The following is a 23576-nucleotide window of genomic DNA, read 5'->3' on the forward strand; positions in this document are numbered from 1 at the left end:
TTCATCTTCCTCGTTTATTCATTCAACTGCCATTTTCTGGAACAACCTTCCTTCATACGTATTTCCTGAAAATTACAGTCTACAGAAGTTCAAGTCCAATGTCAACAAATATCTTCTTTCGTCTTCTCAACCTCCAACCCAAGCACGGTACTAAGTACTATATGTTCTAATACCTCTCGTGTTTGGGATTTACATAAAAAAAAAAAAAAAAAACTTCTACACTAATGCTGGTGTTCCCCAAGGTTCAGCTCTTTCTCCCACTACTTTCCTCTTGTGTATATATTAATGACCTTCTTCCACCGGAAATCCTATCCATAGTTTTGTTGGTGATAGCACACTGCATTCCACCTTCCAGTTGGAGAAATCTTGCCCTGCACAAACAGCTTCAACTTCTCAAATATTCACTACTAATTCCTTAAATGCTGATCTCCAGGTAATTCTCCAGTTGGGCAAAGATAACTTAGTTGATTTCAATACTTTTAAAACTCAGTCCTGCCTAATATTTTGAAAAAAAAAAAGGATACTTTTGATCATCTTTGATGGCACTTCGATTTCTAGGCAAAATCACATATCCCTATTCGTAATTACCCCGATTTCTAATCTCTTTTGGCATAAGCACATTAGTAATATTGCTTCCTGTGCATCTCAAAAACTAGGTTCTCTCTTTCACTCTTGGCATTATTTTTTTCAAACAGCTGTTTACTCTGTAGAAATTGCAAATCTGCCCTAACAGGGAATACTGTTCCAACATTTGAGGGTGGTGCCTCCAAAACCTATCTCAGGCTTCTAGATTCCATTCAAAAGAGGGCAGTTAGGTTAATTAATGACTCATCTCTAAACAGTCTCTCCACTCTCTGCAGCAGAAACAGACTTCCTGTTTCGGATGCATGGCTTTTCTATAGATACTTCCATGAGCACTGTTCTTCTGAATGGACTTCTATAATTAACTCTCTTTCTCCAAAGCAGTCCAAACATGTGCCACAACCAGTCAACATCCTTTTACTGTCCAACTTCAAACTCACAGAACCAACTTTTCTCTTTCCTCATTTATTCATTCAACTTCCGTTTTCTGAAACAACTTTCCTTCATACATATTTCCTGAAAATTATAATCTACAGAAGTTCAAGTCTAATGTCAACAATTATCTTCTTTCATCTTCTCAATCTTCAACCTATACACAGTGCAAAGTACTATAGGTTCTAATACCTCTTGTGTTTGGGGTTTTCATAAAATAAAAAAATATATAATAATATATCAACCTTCCTAGAGGCATGCCCTCCTTTAACATCAATACTTTTCTAACAAATGCTGCTGAATTCTATGAGATCATTATATCAATTTATTGAAAATGTGACTCCTTAATGTTACTCAAAAGGTTCAAGCATCGGACTGTAAATATCATTGAGAGGTATCTATCAACACATTTGACATTTAACTTGGGCTTCTATGGACCTTTTATTGCAGCCAATTATCAGAAGTGATGAAATTACCTCCTTTCTCATACATGAGAACTTATTGCCATTCTTAGCTCTATTTGCTTCTGCTCTCTCAATCTGGTTTTGCCCATCTTACCCTATCAGTTGGTTTGTTACAATTTCTCATAAATATGCTCACACAAATCGGATAGATAATAGGTTAGGTTATGTTTTTGATTTTTTCGTTGCATTTGCTCAGTGGCTATGTTCCAACACAAGGTTGTATGTTACAAATTCTGGTATCCTTTGTAAGAGGTTACCTCATCAAACAGCTATTTAAGTATAAAAGTTAAAAGGTGATGTACGTATAAAAAATGTATATGGCATTTTACATACACATATAAAAATCAATACATTGTAAGAATTTAAAAACAGCCAACACCTAGTCTTGTCAGATAAAATCTGAGTGTATAAGTCTCAGTCTAAAGGTTAAAAGCAGTAAAACATACATCTTTAAAAGATATACATTCAATTAAAATATGTTTAACAGATTTTTATCTGTTAAACATATTTCTGTGTTAAACATATCAGTGTCACAAGACTCACACGTAGGAGGGTCCCCAGCCCTAAGCAAAAAGGAATGTATCAAATGACTGTGTCCTATGTGGAGCCAAGCATGAACAACTTCCTCTTTACGATTGTTGTGTAGAATTATTATTATTATTAACTATATGGTGCAAGGAAGCCTGAGGCTTATGCTGCACCAGCCAAATTTCTGAATTACCCTGAGAGAGAGAGAGAGAGAGAGAAAGAGAGAGAGAGAGAAAGAGAGAGAGAGAGAAAGAGAGAGAGAGAGAAAGAGAGAGAGAGAGAAAGAGAGAGAGAGAGAAAGAGAGAGAGAGAAGAGAGAGAGAGAGAAAGAGAGAGAGAGAGAAAGAGAGAGAGAAAGAGAAAGAGAGAGAGAGAGAGAGAAAGAGAGAAAGAGAGAAAGAGAGAGAGAGAGAGAAGAGAGAAAGAAAGAGAGAGAGAGAGAAAGAGAGAGAGAAAGAGAGAAAGAGAGAGAGAGAAAGAGAGAGAGAAAGCATGAGTCAGAAGTAGAAGGGAGTCATCAAGAAAGAGAAGAATTCAGCTCAGGACCCTGGATGTGCCAAGCCCATACTCACCAGATGTGAGCCCCTGACTTATCTTTGCAGTCTTTCAATTCAATAAATTCTGCCACTGCAAATGAATCTTATCTATTATTTGATTACTGAAATTGCTGATTTGGCTGCAGTATCAGCCAAATCATTTCCTCTTATCCCAATTTGGCTAGGAATTCAGCAGGAGCAGATTTCAAAATTATGTTTATAGAGAAAATAAATCTTCTGAATCTAGGAGAGCACTAGTTGAGAATTGTATCTCAACATTAATAAAGCCTGTAATACACTCAGATAATTGGAATATAGATAGCGCATCAAGTATAATTAGCATAGGCATACAAGGCAAGAAAGCAAGCTCATGAAGCATCAGCCAAAAAAAACCCCCCCATTTCACCCCTCCATTCGTTCCAAATGCCTGTCCAGCTCAGCCTTAAATTTATTAATGCTATCAACTTCCACAACAAAAAATGGGTGGAATGGGTGTCCATGACAAGTCCACTGTAGGAATTTAGCCATTATTTAAGTGGATCGGTTGGCTTCTTGAGTGTTGAAGGCTTACTTTTCTCAGTCTTGGATTTATCTTTTTTGAGAAGTATGAACACAGTCCTGTGTCCATTTCTTTCTCCAAAACTTCCAAGACTGAATCATCTGGTACCTACTTCATATCGACATCCATTTTTTTTTTTTTTTTTTTTGAGAAGAGATTTTTGTTACTTTCTCTAGAAATATCTTTAGTTACTGGTGGAGCATTAGGAGGTACCGATATGGGAGTGGCAACTGACTGATCCTTCTACGAGGGTTTTTTGCGAGCTTAAAAGGTAGCGTGCAATGGGAGTGAATTTGAAATGACTATTCCTTTTGGAGGAATAGTAATTTCTGTTTGGGTTCCAATGGAATATCTCCTTGCTACCTTCTAAGCATAGGTAGGTTTTATATGGGTTTCACAACTTTCCTTGCATTTCAATATATGTTCAGCTCTGCCTTAAGTCTTTGAATTTCTTTTTCTTCCTTTCCACCTCTGGCATAATTGTGAGTATCCAAAGTGTTCTCCTTGGCAATTAATGCAGGTGGATTTTGCAGCTGAACATGTAGTTTTATGGTCCTTTGCAGCACTTCAAGTGCACACACCAGCTCCATGACAGGCCGTTTGCAAGTGTTCATATTTCTGGCACTTAAAGCCTCTTAGCATCTTAAAGGATTTGAGACATATGGATGCACTGGACAATTAATATAGCCAGCTTTGATCACATTAAGAGATGTTGGTGAGTTAAAGGTCAGTTTCCAGTGGGAATAAGTTTCCCATCCCTATGCATGAAAATTCATTTTGCAGTTGTCATCCTTGGGGTTTCAATTCAAAACAGATTTCCTCTTGAAACATTTTAAGGGGCTCCCATTTTGCAATGACACCACAGGATAAGTTAAGTGTCTTGTGGGAAGTAACTGTGAGTAGCATTATATCCCACCCCCATAGATGTGACTCTCAGGAACCGATCTGAATGTTTGTCACTTCTGGTCTCTACTAGTATGTTGCCTGAACTGTCTTGACAGATTTAGGAGAGTCTGTCAATCCTTCCAAATCTTTCTGGGTGACATTTTCGCTATAGCTTTCTCACTTGTAGATCATATTATCAGGGTAGGAGGGCACTGGATTTAACATAACTTGTTTTCCATCTTTTTGCTGAAGTGATATCAGCAGAGTCAACTTCTCATTTTTCAGACAGGGACTGTGTTGGGGGCCCCTCAGAAGAAATAACTATCATGATTCATAGATTTTTTTTATATTTCTTTCAATGCATGGGCTTCTTCCCACCCATCATGGAACCCAAACGGGATGCCTAGTACCCTGCAAGCAATAAATGCACCCAGGAGTGGCAAACCAGAGCTACCAGACACTATACCCACACTGCTGCCAGCCAGAACCTGTCCTTTGGACAATGAGGGTAGGGGCATGACATTGACATGGTTTCTGCCACAGGGAGCAAACAACATACCAAAATTACCACAGAAAAAAAATTCTCAAATGGTTACAGAAAAGAATTCTGTGTGCGTGACAAGAGACATAAGTCAAATTTGGATCTTCCACTACGACAATGCACTATCCCATTCTGCCTTCTCTATTACAGAATTTGATACAGAAGAGCATTCCAAGCCTTATTCACCAGACCCCACTCCACCTGATTATTTTTTGTTCCCAAAACTGAAAAAGACATTAAAAAGAAATCATTATGAGTCAATAGAGACAATTGACACTATAAAGCAGCTGACAGATAGAGACTACCAGTTTTGCTTTAAAGACTGGAAATGCCATTGGAGACTTTGTAATTACAGAGAAGTTATTTCGAGGGTAGCCATTTTTGTTCTGCATAAAATTCAAAATAAAAACTTTTAATGATTTAATCTCATTACTTTTCTGACAGGCCTCGTACACACTAAAACTACATTTAATTTATGAACTTCTTTTTTCCATATATAAACTGTATAAGAAAAAGAAAATAATAATTACTAGATTTCTGTTTGTCCGATTTTAATGAAATTTGGAATGGTTTACACACATTAAAAGCCCTAAATATAAAAGTTCAAGAACATCCATTACCTGACAGTCACTCTGTTACATATGGGAGAACAGAGAGACATGGACAACATGCACATACATGTGCATATGTATATATACAGGGTGTTTCAAAAGTGATGGTCAATAATTTAAAGGTGAACAGTACAGACTACAACATGCAAAAAAACCTTGGTAAACATGGGTCCTTAAGTGAATCGTTTGAGCTATTGCACATTTCTAGTTGGGATCCACCACTGACTTGTTTGTTTAGGTTAGGTTAAGCTCATTCTCTTCCTTTCCCCCTCTCTCAATGCACTGAGCCGTAGCAGGCATACTAGTACTTGTCAAGGGAGAGTCAACATGTAAAGAGGTTACAGCAACGAAAAGCATGCGGACATGCACTTCATGTATGATAAAGCTAATGGCAATGCACTCGAGACTGCATGTTTGTACTAAGAAGCATTTCCCTAAATCTATGGACACGAGGTATTAATTACTTTCAAAATCGCACTTTCTAAATTCAAAATAAACCACGGAGCTTGACTAGGTCTATAAGCAACTTATAGAAAATAATTTAATCTAACAATGAAGTCAATAAACCAGCTAAATATAATTAAAAACTTAGCGTTCGCAGGAGCTGCAAAACTTGTCCCAACACATGGATTAGATACCCTTACCAATGCTAAGTAATAACCTACAAAATCTCTATCTAAGTTCAAATTAAACTAAAGTATTGTTACTAGGAATATAAAGCAACTCTAGAAAATTAAATTAATATGCCAATTTAAGTCAATAAAAAAGCAAAAAATTAAAACTTCTCTATTAGCTGAAGCCATTAAAAATTTCACCTGTTCTCGTGTACTCTTTTACCCAATTGGGTACGAGAGAAAGGGGAACTATAGGAAATTTTGGAATTGGTAAAAGAAATGAAAGAGGTTAAAGACTTGTGGAATTTGCAGAATCTTGAGGAATGTCAGTAATGAACACTTTTTTTATGAAAAGGGTGAACAGAAAGTGGACATGGAAGAGCCCAAATGGATTAACAATTAATGAAATCGGCTTCATCCTCACTAATGGAGAAAGTAAATGATAAAACACCATTATGCCTGGCATTTGTGGATGATGAAAAGGCATTTGACTCCATACAGCATAAGGCAACGTTTTGGGCACTGGAAAGACAAGGCGTAGATGCCCCCTATATTATGATTTTGAAGAAAATATATGAGAATGCTACTTCCTTTATTAGACTAGACTAGACTAGACTAGACTAGACTAGACTAGACTAGACAAAGACAGTAGCAAATTTAAAATTTATAAAGGAGTTCAACAAGGAGACAATATCTCTGAAGTTTACTGCTGCCTTTGAGGAAGCTTTCAGAAGATTAGACTGGTCGCAGAAAGGAGTCAATGTGAATGGAGAGTACCTAAACCATTTATGATTTGCAGATGACGTTGTGGTCATAAGTCACGATCCCAAAGAATTAAGAGAAAAATCTTAATCAGTTATGCAGAGTTAGTAAGGTTTGGACTAAAGATGAATATGGCTAAAATAAAAGTAATCATGAACAAGTATGCCACAGAAAGGGATATAATGATTGAAGGAGTAGTAATTGAAAAGGTGGTGTCATATACTCTTCTGGGGCAAGTCATTAGCTGTAATAATGATAAATGGCTGTAAGTCAAGAGAAGAATAAATTTTGGATGGATAGCATTCAGGAAATATAGTCACACACTGAGGAGCAATATCCCAATTTGTCTGAAACGTAAATTAATGAACCAATGTATACACCCCACTATGACTTATGGAAGTGATACTTGGGCACTCACCAAAAGAATGGAAGAGAAGCTGAGAACTACACAGCGAAGATGTTGTTATTTGGTTTTTAGGAGCATTAGAACTAAGGCCATATTGCTCCGGGATATGTGGTGGTCATTCCCTGACCTTTCCGAATCCTCCATATTTGGTGATCATGGGTTCGAACCCCGGTCTAATCAAGAAGTGTGTGCTACGCACTGCTGCTCCTGCCCACCTGGCTACGGAGACACCACACAGCGAAGAATGGAACGAATTATATTGGGAATCAGACTGTTAGATAAAAAGAGAAACACATGGATTATGCAGCAAACTCAAGTAAACGACATTCTTATCAAAACTAAAGAACTAAAATGGTCTTGGGCAGGACACATAGCTCGAAGATATGATGATAGATGGACTAAGGAAATAATTGAATGGTGCCCAAGAGGAGCTAGAAGAAAACCCGGAAGACAATGACAGAGATGGACTGATGAAATTCATGAGTTTGTGGGTAGTAAATGGATGGCCATTGCACAAAACAGAAGGAACTGGAAAATTGCTGGAGAGGCCTTCCTGTATTAGATTGAAAACGGCTGATGATGATGATCCTGAGCAACTGTATCAAGAGTGATGTCTGCATTCACTGATTATGGAAAAACAAGATCTGACAAGCAAATTGTGGCAGAAAATTGAAGATGACTGAAAAGAGACTGAAAAGGACTGTAGCCTGAAAACACAAAACTACTACATCAAAAGTAACTGCAGAGCTTAATGTGAATCTCAGCAATGCAGTTTCTTCAAAAACAGTTTGGCTAAAACTTTGTAAACCTGAAATTTATGGCAAAGCCACTATTGCCAAGCCAACTGATGGTAATGCTATTAAAAGGATGCAGTGGTGTAAGGAGCACAAAAACTGGACTTATGATTACGGAACATGTCATATTTTCAGGCGAATTATCATTCACACTTTTTCCAACGTCAGGGAGAGTTTACATTTGGTAAATGCCGGAGGAAGCAAGACATCCATGTCTTGTGGTAGCTATCAAACTTGGAGAAGATTCAACAATGGTATGGACAGCAATATCCTGTACAGGCAAATTGCTGCCACTGATTACCTTGATATGAGTGACCAGATTCATCCGAGCTTAAAAACATTGTTTCCCACAAATGAAGCCATTTTTCAAGGTGTTAATGCTCCAATACACACAGCTAGATGTGTCCAATCTTAGTTTGGGGAACATGAAAAAAACTGAGGCTAGGTTTCTCCCATGGCCTGAACAATCACCAGATAAACACTGAGCACTATGGGCATATTTGGAGAGGAGAGTGAGAAGCAAATTTCCTCCACCTTCATTGCTCAAGGAGACATTACTTGAAACATTACTCCATGGTCCAATCTCCTCTTAAAACAGTTCAAGATTTATTTGAATCTATTCCATGTAGAATATCAGCTGTTTTAGAAGCAAAGGATGACCCAACACTATATTAGTGCATACCTGTAACTCTTATCAGAGGTGTATCCATTACTATCTGCTCCCATATATGAATGCACCTAAAATGTGTGACATTTTCCTAACTTCTTATTCTCTGGCAGAATACAAGATGAGGAAAAGTGGCATCACTGATAGTGTATCCTCAGCTCTGGGTGTTTTGGCAGAGGTATTTTCAAACCTGTTAGGTAGGGCATTTGTGGGATTACAGAGTGAAAAAAAAAAAGGATTTATATCGCTCATATGAGTAAAGAGATTTTAGACCCTCCCCACCCAATGATTGATCGTGATAAAGCCAGTCCAGGACCACTCATCTATTGGAAGCAGTGACCAAAGCAGCATAATAGGGCCGAGAATTCCTCATCCACCAGGATCTGGCTTTTCAAGTTTTCACAAGTTGCAACAGGTGGTAGGGGAGAGTGGATGGATAACTGAAGGCTGGCAGCAGAGCATAAGAATGAGGGAATGAAACGGTAAGCAGACAGGAGAGGCTTGGGGGGGAGTATAATGCGCCAAAACCTTGTCATAAAAAAATAAAACGTTCAGTGACATAATGAATTAGGTCACTAAGTCAGAGTATAAACTGTAAAAGATAAATATCAGTAAACAAGTAACAATAATAAGGTAGATTTTTTAAATGTGCGTAAACAGGTTTACTGATTTTAGAAAGCTAAAAATAGCAGACACATGGTCATTGTCTGATAAAATCTGACTGAGTGTATACGGCTCAGTCAGATGATTAAAAGCGATAAAACGAGCATTTCTAAAACTGGTACAGTCACATAAAATATGTTGAACAGATAAAAATGGTGTCGCATTGCTCGCACATAGGAGGGTCATCAGCCCTAGCAGAAAGGAATGTGTAATATGACAGTGACCTATGCGGAGCCGAGCAAGAACAACTTCCTCTTTGCGATCCCTGCGTAAGCTGGACCGCCAAGGATGGATCACAGGCTTAATTCGACATAGTTTATTTGTAATAACCAGGCGATGCCACGAATCTTGCCACCGAGATTGCAGGTTACTACGGATCACTTGCCTGTAGTCTGTATAGGGGACTAACAGGCCAAGATTAACCATCAGGGGTGCCGATTTGGCTGCAATGTCAGCCAAATCATTTCCTCTAATCCCGATGTGACTGGGGATCCAGCAGAAGCGGATATCGAATCCACTTACATAGAGGCTGTATATTATCTGCTGAATTCGGGACAGGGTTGGATGATTAGTGATTGACACCACTGATAAAGCCTGTAGTGCACTCATTGAATCGGCATATATAATACACCGTTGGTAGCGATGCTTTCTAATGTGATCTAGAGCTAACTCTATACCATGCAGCTCTGCAGTGTAAATGCTGCAGTCCAGGGGTATTTGTTCTGATATGGTATCATTTGGAAAAACAGCAGCAGATCCCACATACGATTCTGACTTCGAGCCGTCTGTGTAAACTGGCAAGAAGTCAGAATGTTCTGCACGGTGTTGTGAATAGAGCTGAAGGTAGACAGAAGCTGGAGTATTAGACTTCTTCGCAATCTTGAGCGAGAAGTCACATGCTGGTGTTTGTGCATGCCAGGGTGGAAGGGGCTCCTTTGGTGATCGAGCAACCTTGTCTACAGAAATGTTAAGCTCATTGAGTAGCTCTTGAACACGAATGCCGAATGGGCAATTGGCGGTCCGTCGTGTGTTATAAAGATTTTCCCATCGTGGCTCGAAAACCGATGTCCACGTGGGATGGTCTGGCAGGGACTTCAGCTTGAAGGCATATTGTAGAGACAACTGCATTCGTCGAAGCGACAAGGATGGTTCATTTGCTTCGACATACAGACTTTGGACAGGTGATGTTCTGAATGCACCAGTAGCAATACGAATGGCTTGGTGATGAACGGGGTCAAGCCAACGAACAGCGCTATTTCTGGCAGATGCATATACCTGAGACCCATAGTCTAATTTTGAGCGTACAAGTGCACGGTACAGACTTAGTAGAGTGCATCGGTCTGCACCCCAAGAGGTAGAAGAGAGAGACCGGAGGATGTTAAGCCCTCTCGTGCACTTTGTACGTAGCTGACGAATGTGTTGGACAAAAGTCAGCTTTTTGTCAAAAATGAGTCCCAGGAATTTTGCCTCTGATACAACTGGAATGGTGCTTTGTCTAAGTCGTAATTCAGGCTCAGGGTGGAGGTTACGTTTGCGACAAAAATGTACGCAAACGGTCTTCTCCGGTGAGAACCTGAAACCATTGGCCGTGGCCCAGGAGTTAAGACGGTCAATAGTTTGTTGCAGTTGTCTCTCAATAACCCTCATATTGCATGATTGAGAGAATATACTGAAGTCATCAACATAGAGTGCACTGTTTATAGTTGGAGGAAGTTGTTCAGAAATAGAATTTATTTTGATGGCAAAAAGCGTAATACTTAAGACAGATCCTTGTGGTACCCCCTCCTCTTGGCAAAAAGGCCGCGAAAGGGCGGAACCTGCACGAACTTGGAAATAACGAGAGGATAAAAAATTTTTAATTAAAATGGGAAGGTGACCTCTTAGACCGAGGTTGTAAAGGTCTTTTAAAATACCAAATCTCCAAGTTGTGTCGTACGCTTTTTCCATGTCAAAGAAGATGGACACCAAATGTTCTCTTTTTAGGAAAGCATCTCGGATAGATGTTTCCAGTCTAATTAAGTGGTCCAGTGTGGACCTGTTTCTTCGGAAGCCGCACTGAAAGCGGGAGAGAAGGTCGTTCGATTCTAAATACCATAAGAGACGAGCATTGACCATTCTCTCCAATATTTTGCACAGACAGCTGGTCAGAGCAATAGGACGATAGTTTTTTGGACATTTAGGATCCTTTCCTGGCTTAGCAAAAGCAAGAATAGTTGCCTTGCGCCAGGTATCCAGAAAGTGCTCTTCAAGGAAGATTCTGTTGTACAGGAAGAGCAAACGGTCCACGGATTCTGATGAAAGATGTTTGATCATTTCATAATGGATGTTGTCTGGTCCAACAGCGGTAGCCTTTGTACGGGCGAATGCTGTTTTCAGCTCATGGATATTAAATGGCCCATTGTATGGGTGGGAACCCTTCGATGTTAATTTAAGCGCCTGTTTTTCAGTTTTGCGCTTTCTGACCAGAAACTCTGGGGAGTAAGATGATGTTGCAGAGATGTTAGAAAATGTTTCCCCAAGAGCATTGGCTATTGCAGTAGTCTGCAATAGTACATCCATTATAATCAAGGACCGATGAGGGATGTGCCATGTATTTCCCCTTCATTTTCCGAATTTTATCCCAGCCCACCTTAGTATTAGTGGACTGAGTAATTGATGATGTAAAACGGATCCACGATTCCTTTTGACTCTGACGGCGGATGTAACGTGCTTTGGCTCGTGCGCGTTTAAAGACTAAGGTTGTTCGTGGTAGGATATCGGCGGAATATCCCCCACGCTTTATTTTGAGCCTTTTTTGCTACTGTGCATTGTGAATTCCACCAAGTTTTGGGAAATGGCAGAAACCGGGCAGATGTTTTTGGAACAGTATTCGCAGCTGCTTGGACGATAATTTCTGTGATGTACGTTACTGCATCATTGATAGGCTCCTGACGGACGGTACTGAGGTCAAAATTTGCCTGATGTTGGAAGGCAGACAAGTCAGCCTGATCAATCTTCCACCGTGGTAACCTGAAAGGAAGACACGGTCTCGCACTGTATAACAAGGTTATCACAGGGAAGTGATCACTTCCGTATGGGTTCTCCTCCACTTCCCAAGTGAGTGAAGGGAGTAGAGAAGGGGAGGAAATAGAGAGGTCAATGGCAGAAAACGTATGGGTAGGCATGTGGAAGAAGGCATTTGTTCCAGTATTTAGAAGGGAAAGGTCATTGTCATTTAGCATATGCTCTATGACTCGTCCCCTTCCATTGATGTTAGCACTACCCCACAGGGTGTTATGTCCATTAAAATCCCCAAGAAGTAAGAAAGGGGGAGGCAACTGCGTTACAAGATCATCAAGGTCTTCCTGGGAGATGTCAGTCCCAGGAGGCAAATAAATAGAGCAGACCGTTAATAAAAATCCCACCGTAAGGCAAATTGCAACAGCTTCTATGCTAGTTGTAATTAGCAAGGGCTGCACTGGGGTCTGGTTGCCCACAAGGATAGCCACTCCTCCAAGAGCAGGACCATCCGCAATTCTATCCTTACGAAAGATTGTGATGTTATGCATTGTGGGATCATCATTTGTAAGTCTCCTGCAAACAAAAGCAAACTGGCTCGTGCTTTTTGCAGGAGGGCCTTGATGTCATCAGTATTTCGCCGGAATCCACGACAATTCCATTGTAGGAATTTAGCCATTATTTTGGCTTGGTGGGTCCATCAGGCGGCTTCGGAGGTGCTGAGGGCTTAATTTTGTCAGACTTGGATTTATCTTTCCTGGGGAAGTATGGATGCTGTCCTGTGTCCATTTCTTCCTCCGCAAAGAGTTCCAAGACTGGCTCATCATGTACCTCCTTGGTCTCGACATCCATTATTTCTTGTCCTGAATTGGGCAGTTCACTTTTCTGTGATATTAATTTAGTGCTCCCTGTTGTTAATGCTGGAGCACTGGGAGGTACCGATATTGGAGTGGCAGCTGATTGCGATTTTTGGGTGGGCTTTAGTGAACTCAATAAATAGCGGGCGATGGGAGTAAAAGAGTCCCTTGGGGGAACAGTCATATCAGTTTGGGTCCCAATCGTAATTTTACCAGAAACTTTCTGGGCGTACGAAGGCTTCCCGCTATTTACTGGTTGGATGCGTTTTCTGGCCTCTGGGTAGGATATGTTCAGCTCCGTTTTTAATTTTTGAATCTCCTTTTCGTCCTTCCACCGGTGGCATGCTCGAGAGTATGCAGGGTGCTCTCCTTGGCAGTTAGTACAATTTGGCTTAGGAGCTATACATTCCTTGCTCTCGTGATCTTTAGCACCACATCGAGCACAGGCAGGGTTACCACGACAAGCTGTTTGTGAGTGGCCGTACTTCTGACATTTAAAACACCTCAGTGGGTTTGGAACGTAAATCCTCACTGGGCAATTTAAGTACCCTGCCTTGATGGAACTTGGAGGCCGTGGGGTGTTGAATGTTAGGATGAGAACTCGGGTAGGGACAAGATTCCCATCCTTATGCATAGATATTCGCTTCACAGCTGTCACTCCTTGCTCTTTCAATTCAGAGCAGATCTCTTCTTCAGAAACGTGAAGAAGATCCCACTCTGATATGACACCTCGTGACGAGTTCAGAGTTTTATGAGGGGTTACGATAATGGGTATTCCCCCTAAAGATGTGGCATTCAAAATTTTTTCAGCATGCTTTGTATTTGATGCTTCAACTAAAATATCTCCAGAACGCAGCTGTTTTACCGATTTAGGTGAACCTGCCATCCCTTCTAATCCTTTCTGGATAAAGAAAGGTAACATTTTCCCAACTGACTGCTCTCCGGTGGAATGGAGAATTAGGAAAAGCGGTGTCACGGATGACGTTTTCTCCTCAGTTCTGGCTCTTTTAGCAGAATTGGTGTCATTATCCTCTGATGATCGATTAGGTAGGGGCCTTGTTGGGGCCCCAGAAGAAATAGGATTTAAATTACTCATGAGTAAAGAGAAAGTGTCTGATGCCTAAGTACCTCACCCACCACGGAGCCCTACGAGGGGGCGCCCACTCGTGAACTAGCAGGTACTGCGTACAAGAATGGGACGACGAGTTCGCTTAGAACACCATACCCACGTTACCAGTAAGTCTTTATCCCGTCCCAGGACCAAAGGGAGGGAGACTTATTGGAACGCAGTTGACCCTAGCAGTATAAAACCACCCGCCGATTGATCCCAGTCGAGCCGGTCCGGGACCACCCGTCTCGTCGAAGCAGGGGCCAAAGTGGTGTATTAAGGCTGGACCCCTCAACCACCAGGATCCCCCTTTCCGCTTTCACGGGTCGTGGCGCACGGCTGCACACGCCGGATTCCAATGGTGTAACCCTGGAACCAAGGTATGGGCGTTGGATCCCAGTGATGCTAATCTGGAAAACCAGCAGCATCACTGGGAGGTCCCCTCACCACGTACAGGTGCCCACGTTGAGGGGTTGGGGGGGGGGAGAAGGCATGTGTAAGAAGTAAAGGACATTACCCAGCAGCATGGTAATGTCCCCTCTAGGGGACCATCCGTTTAACAGGCTTAAATGGCAGGAGATCACAGAACATAAGGGTCAAAAGATACTGGGTTAACAGGCTGTGGTATCAGAAGAAAAATTTTCTATTGGAACTAAGGGAAGTTCTTAAAAGAAACAGCAACCCCAGAGCAACGTATCAACTCTGTGGTACTACACTGACAGTGGTAGAGAATGAAAGGGACTTGGGGGTGATTGTGCAGGCAGATATGAAGTTCTCTGAGCAGTGCAGTCGGGCTGCAAGAGTAGCTCATGGAGTATTGTCAATGATATACAGGAATTTTTCCAGCAGGGATAAGGAGGTGATTATTCCATTGTACAAGGCAATGGTCAGGCCACACCTAGAGTACTGTATACAGGTCTGGAGGCCTCATTTCAAGAAGGATGTAGAGCTGCTGGAACGAGTACAGAGAAAGGCAACAAGATTAGTGAATGGAACAAAGGGGTGCTCTTACGAAGAAAGGCTTCAGTTTTGCAAATTACAGTGTCTGGAGACTAGGCACCAGCGAGGTGATCTGATAGAGGTGTATAAAGCCTTGAACGGTTTAAGCATGCTCAATGCTGATGGGATTCTTCCTCTAGCTCAGAAAAATCACCTGAGAGGGCATAAATTCAAATTGAGGAAAGACAGATGTAGGATAGACGTGCGGAAATTTGCCTTTAGCCAGCGGGTGGTTGGTTGGTGGAACAGACTGCCATCCCTTGTGGTGGAGGTTGATAGCCTAAATAAGTTTAAGGCTCAGCTGGACAGGTATTTTGAACGAACAGAGGGGTGAAGTGGAAGTGGGTTTTTTTTTTTTTTTTTTTTTGGCTGATGCTGCATAAGCTTGCTTTCTTGCATCAAATGCCTCTACTAATGCTAATGCTAAAAAGAATAGGACACATCAGCCTGGAAAGGGTCAGGGAGATTCAGCTTGGGAGAAAAATTACCCAACTGGCAGAAAGTATGGCAGGCCCAGCCATGTGAATATTTATGCAGTTGCTTAATGTGGTATGATGAGCATTTTTGGATAACAGAGGTTATACTTGCTATGGTTAATAGGTCAGCAAGGGAACATAGTAAAACTGTACAACTGTCATACACCATTTAACTATAGCCAGTACCAGTTAACTCAACCAACACAGGCTGTTGGTGATTAGCAGTACTAGCCACCTATGTGAGAGTAAAGCAGTGCAGTAGTGGGGGGGGAAGAATTACTCAAGCAGAGGCAAATCAATAATTACCACAAAGAGGAACTCACTTAGGCAGAAAGCTTGCTGAAGGATAGCATGACTAACCAGGTCCAGTGCTTCCAGGTAGAGGCAAGTAGAGAACAGGAATTTTGAGATTACTCTGACAAAGGTTTTGTTTGTTTGTTATTTTGGTTTTTAGGAGCATTAGCAGCTAAGGCCATATTGCTCCGGGAAATGCGGTGGTCATTGTGACCTTTCTGCATCCTCCATATTTGGTGGTGACGGGCTCGAACCCTGGTCTAATCAAGAAGCATGTGCTACGCACTGCTGCTCCTTCCCACCTGGCTACGGAGGCGCCTGACAAAGGTTTTAATTTTAAATTTTTTTATATATCATAAAAAGCACTTATAGGAATTGTGCAATGAACATTTGTAATAAAACAATACTAACCTGTATACTCAGTGGGCTTGCCATCCTTAAAGAATTTAATTGTTGGATAACCCCGGACTTCATGTTGTTCTGCCAATTCTGATTCTTCTGTAGCATCAACTTTGGCCAGATTAATTTCTGAGTTTTCTTCTTCTAGCAGTTTTGCAGCTTTTGCATATTCTGGAGCCAGAGCTTTACAATGTCCACACCAAGGTGCATCTAGAAAAGAAAATGACGTTCAAAATTAATTAAAACTAGATTCACTAGATTCACTTAACAGAACACTTAAAAGAAATCCATCATTAACAGAGATTAACATTACTGAAAGGTAACAATAGCACTAAAACAAACAAAGTCACCAAACTTTTTTATTTCTTGGAAAGGTTTTTTTTTTTTTTTTTAATTCTGCTTGTGGTAGGATGATATTTCTTCTTGTCTTAATGGATTGCATACTTATTGTATTTTTTTTAGATAGTATAAATCAGAGCTGTAATACTCATTATGTTATGTGTTGGTATTAATATTTGTAAAATAATAAGAGGAGTTTACCTCAATATAGTGGGTAAAACAGTTCCATATGATACTCTCCAGAAATTAAAACGAAAAAATCGGCAACTTACATTAGAGTAAAATATAAATAATTAAAAACCAATTTAACACAATTCAAATCAATTTAAAACAATTAAAAATCAATTTAACACAATTAAAAAGAATTTAACAAAATCATTTTAAATATTTTGCCATTTGCTTTGGGCCTTTTGCTTTGCTTCTCTGGTTTGAATCATGATTTCGATTCAATTTCAATACAAAATTATAACCGTAAACTTATATTCCAATGAAGTGAAAACACTATATATATATTTTTTTTTTTTTTTTTTTTTTTTCAGTATCCAGTATTATCTCCGAGTTTCATTATATAACTTCCGTAGCTCCTATCAAGTTATGTATTAATTAATAATGTTACATTTTTAAAATCTAATTCTTTATATGTATTTAGTTAAAAAAAGTACAATTTAATTGACAATGAAGTTTAACGAGATTAATAAATTTTACTGATTTTTTTTTTTTTTTTTTTTTTTATGTAAACCCCAAACATGAGGTAATAGAACCTATAGTACTTAGTACCGTACTTGGGTTGGAGGTTGAAAAGACGGAAGAAGATATTTGTTGACACTGGACTTGAACTTATGTAGACTGTAATTTTCAGGAAATACGTATGAAGGAAGATTGTTCCAGAAAACGGCAGTTGAATGAATAAACGAGGAAGATGAAAATTTGGTTCTGTGAGTTTGAACTTGGACTGTAAATGGATGTTGACTGGTGGCGGCACATGTTCGGACTGTTTTAAAAGAGAGAGCAGGAATTATAGAAGCCAATTCAGAAGAACAGTGCCCGTGGAAGTATCTGTAGAAGAGGCATGCAGCAGAAACAGTACGTCTATGAGAAAGCGAGTGGAGAGACTCTGTTAGAGATGAATCATTAATTAACCTAACTGCCCTCTTCTAAATGGAATCAAGAAGCCTGAGAGAGGTTTTGGGGGGGCACCACCCCAGTTGTGGGAACAATATTCCATGGCAGGGCGAATTATACAGAGTGAGCAGCTTTTTGGAAGAAAAGTAAAGCCGAGAGCGAAAGAAAAAACCAAGTTTTTTAGATGCAGAGGAAGCAATATTTGTAATGTCCTTGTGCCAAGAGATTAGAAGTCAGGGTAATCCCCAAAAGAGATATATCATTTTGCCTAGAAATTGAAATGTCACTAAAGATAAGCATAAGAGCAGAAGAATCCTTTTTGCGAGATATAAGACAAGACTGAATTTTAGAAGGGTTGAAATCAACTAAGTTGTCTTTGCCCCACTGGAGAATTACCTGAAGATCAGCATTTAAGGAATTGGTAGCAGATTTTCGAGTTGAAGCTTGATTCAGCAGGACAAGGTTTCTCAAAATGGAAAGTGGAATGCAATGTGCTATCATTGGCAAAACTATGGATAGGATTTCCAGTCAATGGAAGAAGGTCATTAATATACAACAGGAAAAGAGTGAGGGAAAGAACTGAACCTTGGGGGACACCAGCATTAGTAGAGAAGTTAAAAGACAGAGAGCCATCTACCATCACCCTCAGTGAGCGATCAGAGAGAAAACTGGATAACCAATTATGAAAAACAGTGGGCAAACCATAAGATGGAAGCTTGTTTAGAAGACCTTTATGCAAAACACGATCGAAAGCCTTTCAGATGTCAAGAGCAACTACTTACGTTTCACCAAACCTTTCCATTGAATTAGTCCATAAATGGGTAACATAAGCCAGAATATCACCAGTGGATCGACATTGACAGAATCCATATTGGTGATCGTTGATCAGATGGAAGGTTTCTAGGTAGTTTAAGAGTTGGTGGTTAATTGATTTCACCATTACTTTAGAAGGAGTAGAAGTAATTGCAATGGGACAATAATTGGATGGGAGGGATTTGTCACCCTTTTTAGAAACTGGCTGGATATGAGCAAATTGCCAAGCAGAAAGGAAAACATCTTTGGAATAAGAAAGTGAAAAAAGGTGGCAAGTTCGGGAGCACAGGTTTTGAGAACAAGTGGACGGAAGACCAAGGGAGGCATTGAATGGAGCGTGTTGGGAATGGTGGGAGACATTTTACCAAGATCATTAACACATGAGTTGGAAGAAAAATGAGATGCTAGCAGGTCAGCTTTATCCTTGGCTGAAGTGACAACAGAACCATCTGGTTTAGACAGAGGTGGGAGCAGAGATGGGCAAAAGTTTCGGCCAATAGGTTTGGCAAGAGACCAGAATGCTCGGTTACCATTAGGTCAAGAAGAAAGTTTTCTACTCTTAGCCTGTTCAAAATCTAGTTTGGACTGATTAATAACTGCTTTACAATTGTTGTGAGCTTTGGTGTATGCAGCAAATTAAACTGAAGAATTAGAAACAAGCCAATTACGATATGCAACATTCTTCTCTTGAAGCCTTGGCACATTTATTCGAAAACCAAGGTTTACGTAAAGGACGAGATTTTAAAGTGGAGTGTGGGATAAAGGATTCCATTCTTGCAAGAATAATTTCACTGACATGATCTGAGCAAACGTTGACATCAGAAGTTTTAAAACAGTAATCCGACCAAGGAAAAGAAGTCTCGCAGGTCATCCCACTTTGCATTCTTGTAATGCTAAACAACACTAGGTTGGGAATAGCCATGAGATAAAGGTTCCATTGGAGAAGATGTTTGTTTGTTATTTGGTTTTTAGGAGCATTAGCAACTAAGGCCATATTGCTCCGGGAATATGCGGTAGTCATTCCCTGACCTTTCCGCATCCTCCGTATTTGGTGGTGACGGGCTCGAACCCCGGTCTAATCAAGAAGCGTGTGCTACGCACTGCTGCTCCTTCCCACCTGGCTACGGAGGCGCCCCCATTGGAGAAGAGACAATCACCAAGTTGTGATCTGAAGTGCCTAAAGGACCTCTCACTTTTACCGTGTACTTAGAAGGGTTGTTTGTGAGAAAAAGATCAAGTGTATTGGCTGTATGGTTAGGATTGTCCAGTATTCTTGTAGGTAAATGAACAATCTGTGAAAGGTCATTAGTAATTGCAAAAGCCTCAGCATCTCGACCAGCTGGGTCGGTGTGACTAGAAAACGGAAGCCAGCTGGAGTTGTGAACATTAAAATCATCAAGGAAAATTACCTCACTGTTAGGAATGTTGGACTGGAGAAAGTCAAGTTGCAAAGAGGAAGTCAAAGAGCTCCAAGTGCTTAGTGGAGTTGAGAGAACAGTAGAGACAACATATGAATTTGACACAGTGAGGTAGAGAGATTTTAAGCCAGTGAAGATCAAAGAGAGGAGATTCCAAATTGCGAAGTCTCCGACAGGGAATATCAGATCGGACATATGCACAAGTACCACCTTTGAGGCAAAAGGAATCATACAGCGAATAATTTGGGTAACTGAGATGAGCAGTAGTTGAATCAATCGATAACTGAGATTCTGTCAGAAAAAGTACATGGGGTTTGGCAGGCTGCAAGTGGAAATGGACATCGTTGAGATTACAATTGAGATCACGTATATTTGTGAAATTAATTAGGAAGTGCTTGATAATTTTATTGATTTTATTGCTTGATTAATTGATAATACTATAATATACTAAGCTAACAGATTTCAAATACTGTGCTACGTGTTCCACTAACTAGTTTTACCTTAAAGCATACGATATCTATACTATGATTTTTAGTGTTTTCCACCAACCATGGAATAAAACGAAAGACGAAAAAACCCAAATTTCTAAAATATTTAATATTTACAATAAATTATTAACAAACAAAATATTACTGATAGTAATTTTAAAATAAAACAACTGTGATATACAGGATAATAATAAAATACCGAATTTAAAATGCAATAAAATATACAGGTTAAAAGCGCTAAAATACTAACTCAAGCTTTCAAAGGCTTCTGCCTTCTTTCTCAACAGTGTTGAGAACACACTACTATCAGTAATTAAAATTACTATCAGTAATATTTTGTTTGTTAATAATTTATTGTATATATTAAATATTTTAGAAATTTGGGTTTTTTCGTCTTTCGTTTTATTCCATGGTTGGTGGAAAACACTAAAAATCACAGTATGAGTATACCCAACCCCAGAGGCCTATTTGAAGAACCATACGATATCTAGTTCACGATATACGTTGTATCGTATAACAATGGCAGCAAGTTACGAATGGTAAATCTACAGACGCTAAGTATTAATTAACTTTCAAAATCATGCTTTCTAAATTCAAAATAAATGAAGGAGCTTGACTAGGTCTATAAGCTACTTATAGAAAACAATTTAACATAACAATTAAGTCAATAAAATGGCTAAATATAAATAAAAACTTAGGGTTTGCCAGAGCTGCAAAAACATGCTGGATGACATTTTGGTAAACCGATTGATACCATTTGTTATGCATCATCTGTTCAAGCTTTTGTTCACCAATCAATCTGCACTTCACAGGTCAGAAACTTGGAATAACTCATGAGAAAGCCCTAGACTGGCTGCAGTTTTCCACACAATCACCAGTCACATTCGCTAACTACAGCAACCAAATTGAAGAGCTCTAAGAATTTTTCTGGTTTTCAATGGGACTCAGATCTAACATCTCTCTAAATCATATGGGATTATCCTATGGTGACTCAATACTTCTGCCTACTCAATTCTATGTATACTTTTGAATACATAAAACTGGTTTCCACTTCAGTTCATAATTTGCTACTTCATTGGACTTCTACCATGAAATTCTGTAAATTTGTTTTTAACCATTCTGCCAACCCTGAGTTAGCATATGAGGAAAGAAAAGCAAGCTCATCAGCCAAAAAAAAAAAAAAAAAAAAAAAGAACAAACCCTTATATCACCCATCCACTCGCTCCAAATGTTCGTCAAGTTCTGCCTTCAATTTATTTAAGCTATCAACTTCTACAACGACAGATGCAAGTTTGTTTCAGCAATCAACAACCACTAGCTAAATCAGCCGCTCGCTAAAGGCAAACTTCCGCACATCTATCCTACAACCGTCTTACCTCAATTTGAATTTATGTCCTCTCAGGCGATTATTCTGAGCAATAGGAAGAATCCCATCAGCATTGAGCATGCTCAAACCATTCAATTCTTTATACATCTCCATCAGATCACCTCACAGGTGCCTAGTTTCCAGACACTAATTTGCAAAACTTAAGCCTTTCTTCGTAAGAGCAACCATTTGTTCCATTCACTAATCTTGTTGTCCTTCTCTGTACTCGTTCCAACAGCTCAACATCCTTCTTAAAACAAGGCCTTCAGACCTGTACACAGTACACAAGGTGTGGCCTGACCATTGCCTTATACAAGGGGATAATCGCCTCCTTATCCCCGCTAGAGAAATTCCTGTATATCATTGACAAGACACCATGAGCTACTCTTGCAGACCATCTGCACTGCTCAAAAAACTTCTTATTTGAATTTGCTGTTGGTAACATCATCAGTTGGTTCCACAGTATAGAATTTAAATACTGTCTCAGACCACCGTAGTCACCTTTACGAAACTTTACCCTTGATGGTAATTACCTTTTTGAGTAAATCCTGTTTCAGGAGACTGATCACTGACACAGTGGTTCCTTTATCTACAGATTCTTAATGCATGAAGAATCAATACTGATAATCAGATCAAGGGTATTATTCCCTCTAGTTGCCTCACGAACATGCTGCTGTAGAAAACAATCATCCAATAAATCCACAAAAGCCTTGCTAGTGTGTCAATGACCAACCCACAAATTCCAGTCAATCTTTGGGAAATTAAATTCCCCCATTATAAGACACTCTGATTTAATGGCCCAGTAGTTCTCTGCACAATTCCTCATTATATTCATCAGATTCATTAGGCCTATAACACACAGCTACTCTCATTTTTCCTTTCCCAGTGCTTATGACAAACCAAACAGACTCAACATTGCACTGTCCACCCACATCAATTGGATGCATTTCCTTAGATTTTGTGTGTTTCTTAACTAACAGCATAGCCCCTCCTCCCTTCCTGTCCTATCTATCCTTTCTGTACACATTGTACTCCACAAATTCCAATTCTGCACTGCTTATGTCTGTGTGACACCACGTCTCTGATATCCCAACAATATCTGCCTTTGATGTCTTGACTAACACTTCACGCTGATCGAATTTATTAACTATACTCCTAGCATTGGTGTACATGCAAGTATACATGCACCAGTTTCTACTCTTAGTTACCCTAACACAGCCCATGTATTTACTTGTTCCACTACGACTCCCAGCAGTCCTGGAAATCCCCATTGCCTTGCTTTCCAGACTGCTGCTCAATTGCATTTTAATAGAAGTAGTGCAAGAATCACTTTTACCTCTGCCAGCAGCTACTCAATCTATTAGTCCATGTATTCCCCCAAGCTAGCAGTTTTCGGACCCAGCTAACTCTGCCTCAACAGCATCAGCAAAAATTCTTGCACCCTTTCTATTTAAGTGTATCCCATTCCTGTAGAAGCAGTCTCTCCTGTTAACAAGCACAGACCAGGCTGAGAAAAATTCTACCCGTTGAGCCTTGCACAATCTCTCCAGGGCCAAATTGATCGACCAGGCTCTCATCATACACTCCCTCCCAACGTGTCTGTGCAGAATTGCAGACACTTTCAAATTCAACCCTAACTCATGGCTTTTTTTCAGCATTGACTTGTACTTGTTAAGTAATTCCGCTGGTCTCCTACTATTAATATTATTAGTGCCAACGTGTACAACAATATAACCCTTTGTGCCCTTAAAAGATGATATTTGCTCTACATCATCAAACTTTGTCCCTGGCAAACTTACACTGGGCCTGTTCCTTTTCTTGAGGTGTCGAAACAGTAAATAGTTACTGGGGGCCAG

General features: G+C 39.9%; 1 protein-coding gene across 1 annotated transcript in view; it reads right to left on the reverse strand.

Moving 5' to 3' along the window:
- LOC150083164 (protein disulfide-isomerase-like) overlaps positions 1-23576 on the reverse strand; it is a 544047-nt gene that overhangs the window by 516259 nt on the left and 4212 nt on the right. Inside the window, exon 2 of the mRNA XM_090377883.1 lies at positions 16187-16384. Within this exon, the coding sequence (XP_090234009.1) occupies positions 16187-16384 (198 nt within the window). The remainder of the gene's footprint in view (positions 1-16186; positions 16385-23576) is intronic.

The sequence above is a fragment of the Mastigoproctus giganteus genome, chromosome 7, assembly GCF_048544385.1.
Source record: "Mastigoproctus giganteus isolate SK-2022 chromosome 7, ASM4854438v1, whole genome shotgun sequence".
NCBI lineage: Eukaryota > Metazoa > Arthropoda > Arachnida > Uropygi > Thelyphonidae > Mastigoproctus > Mastigoproctus giganteus.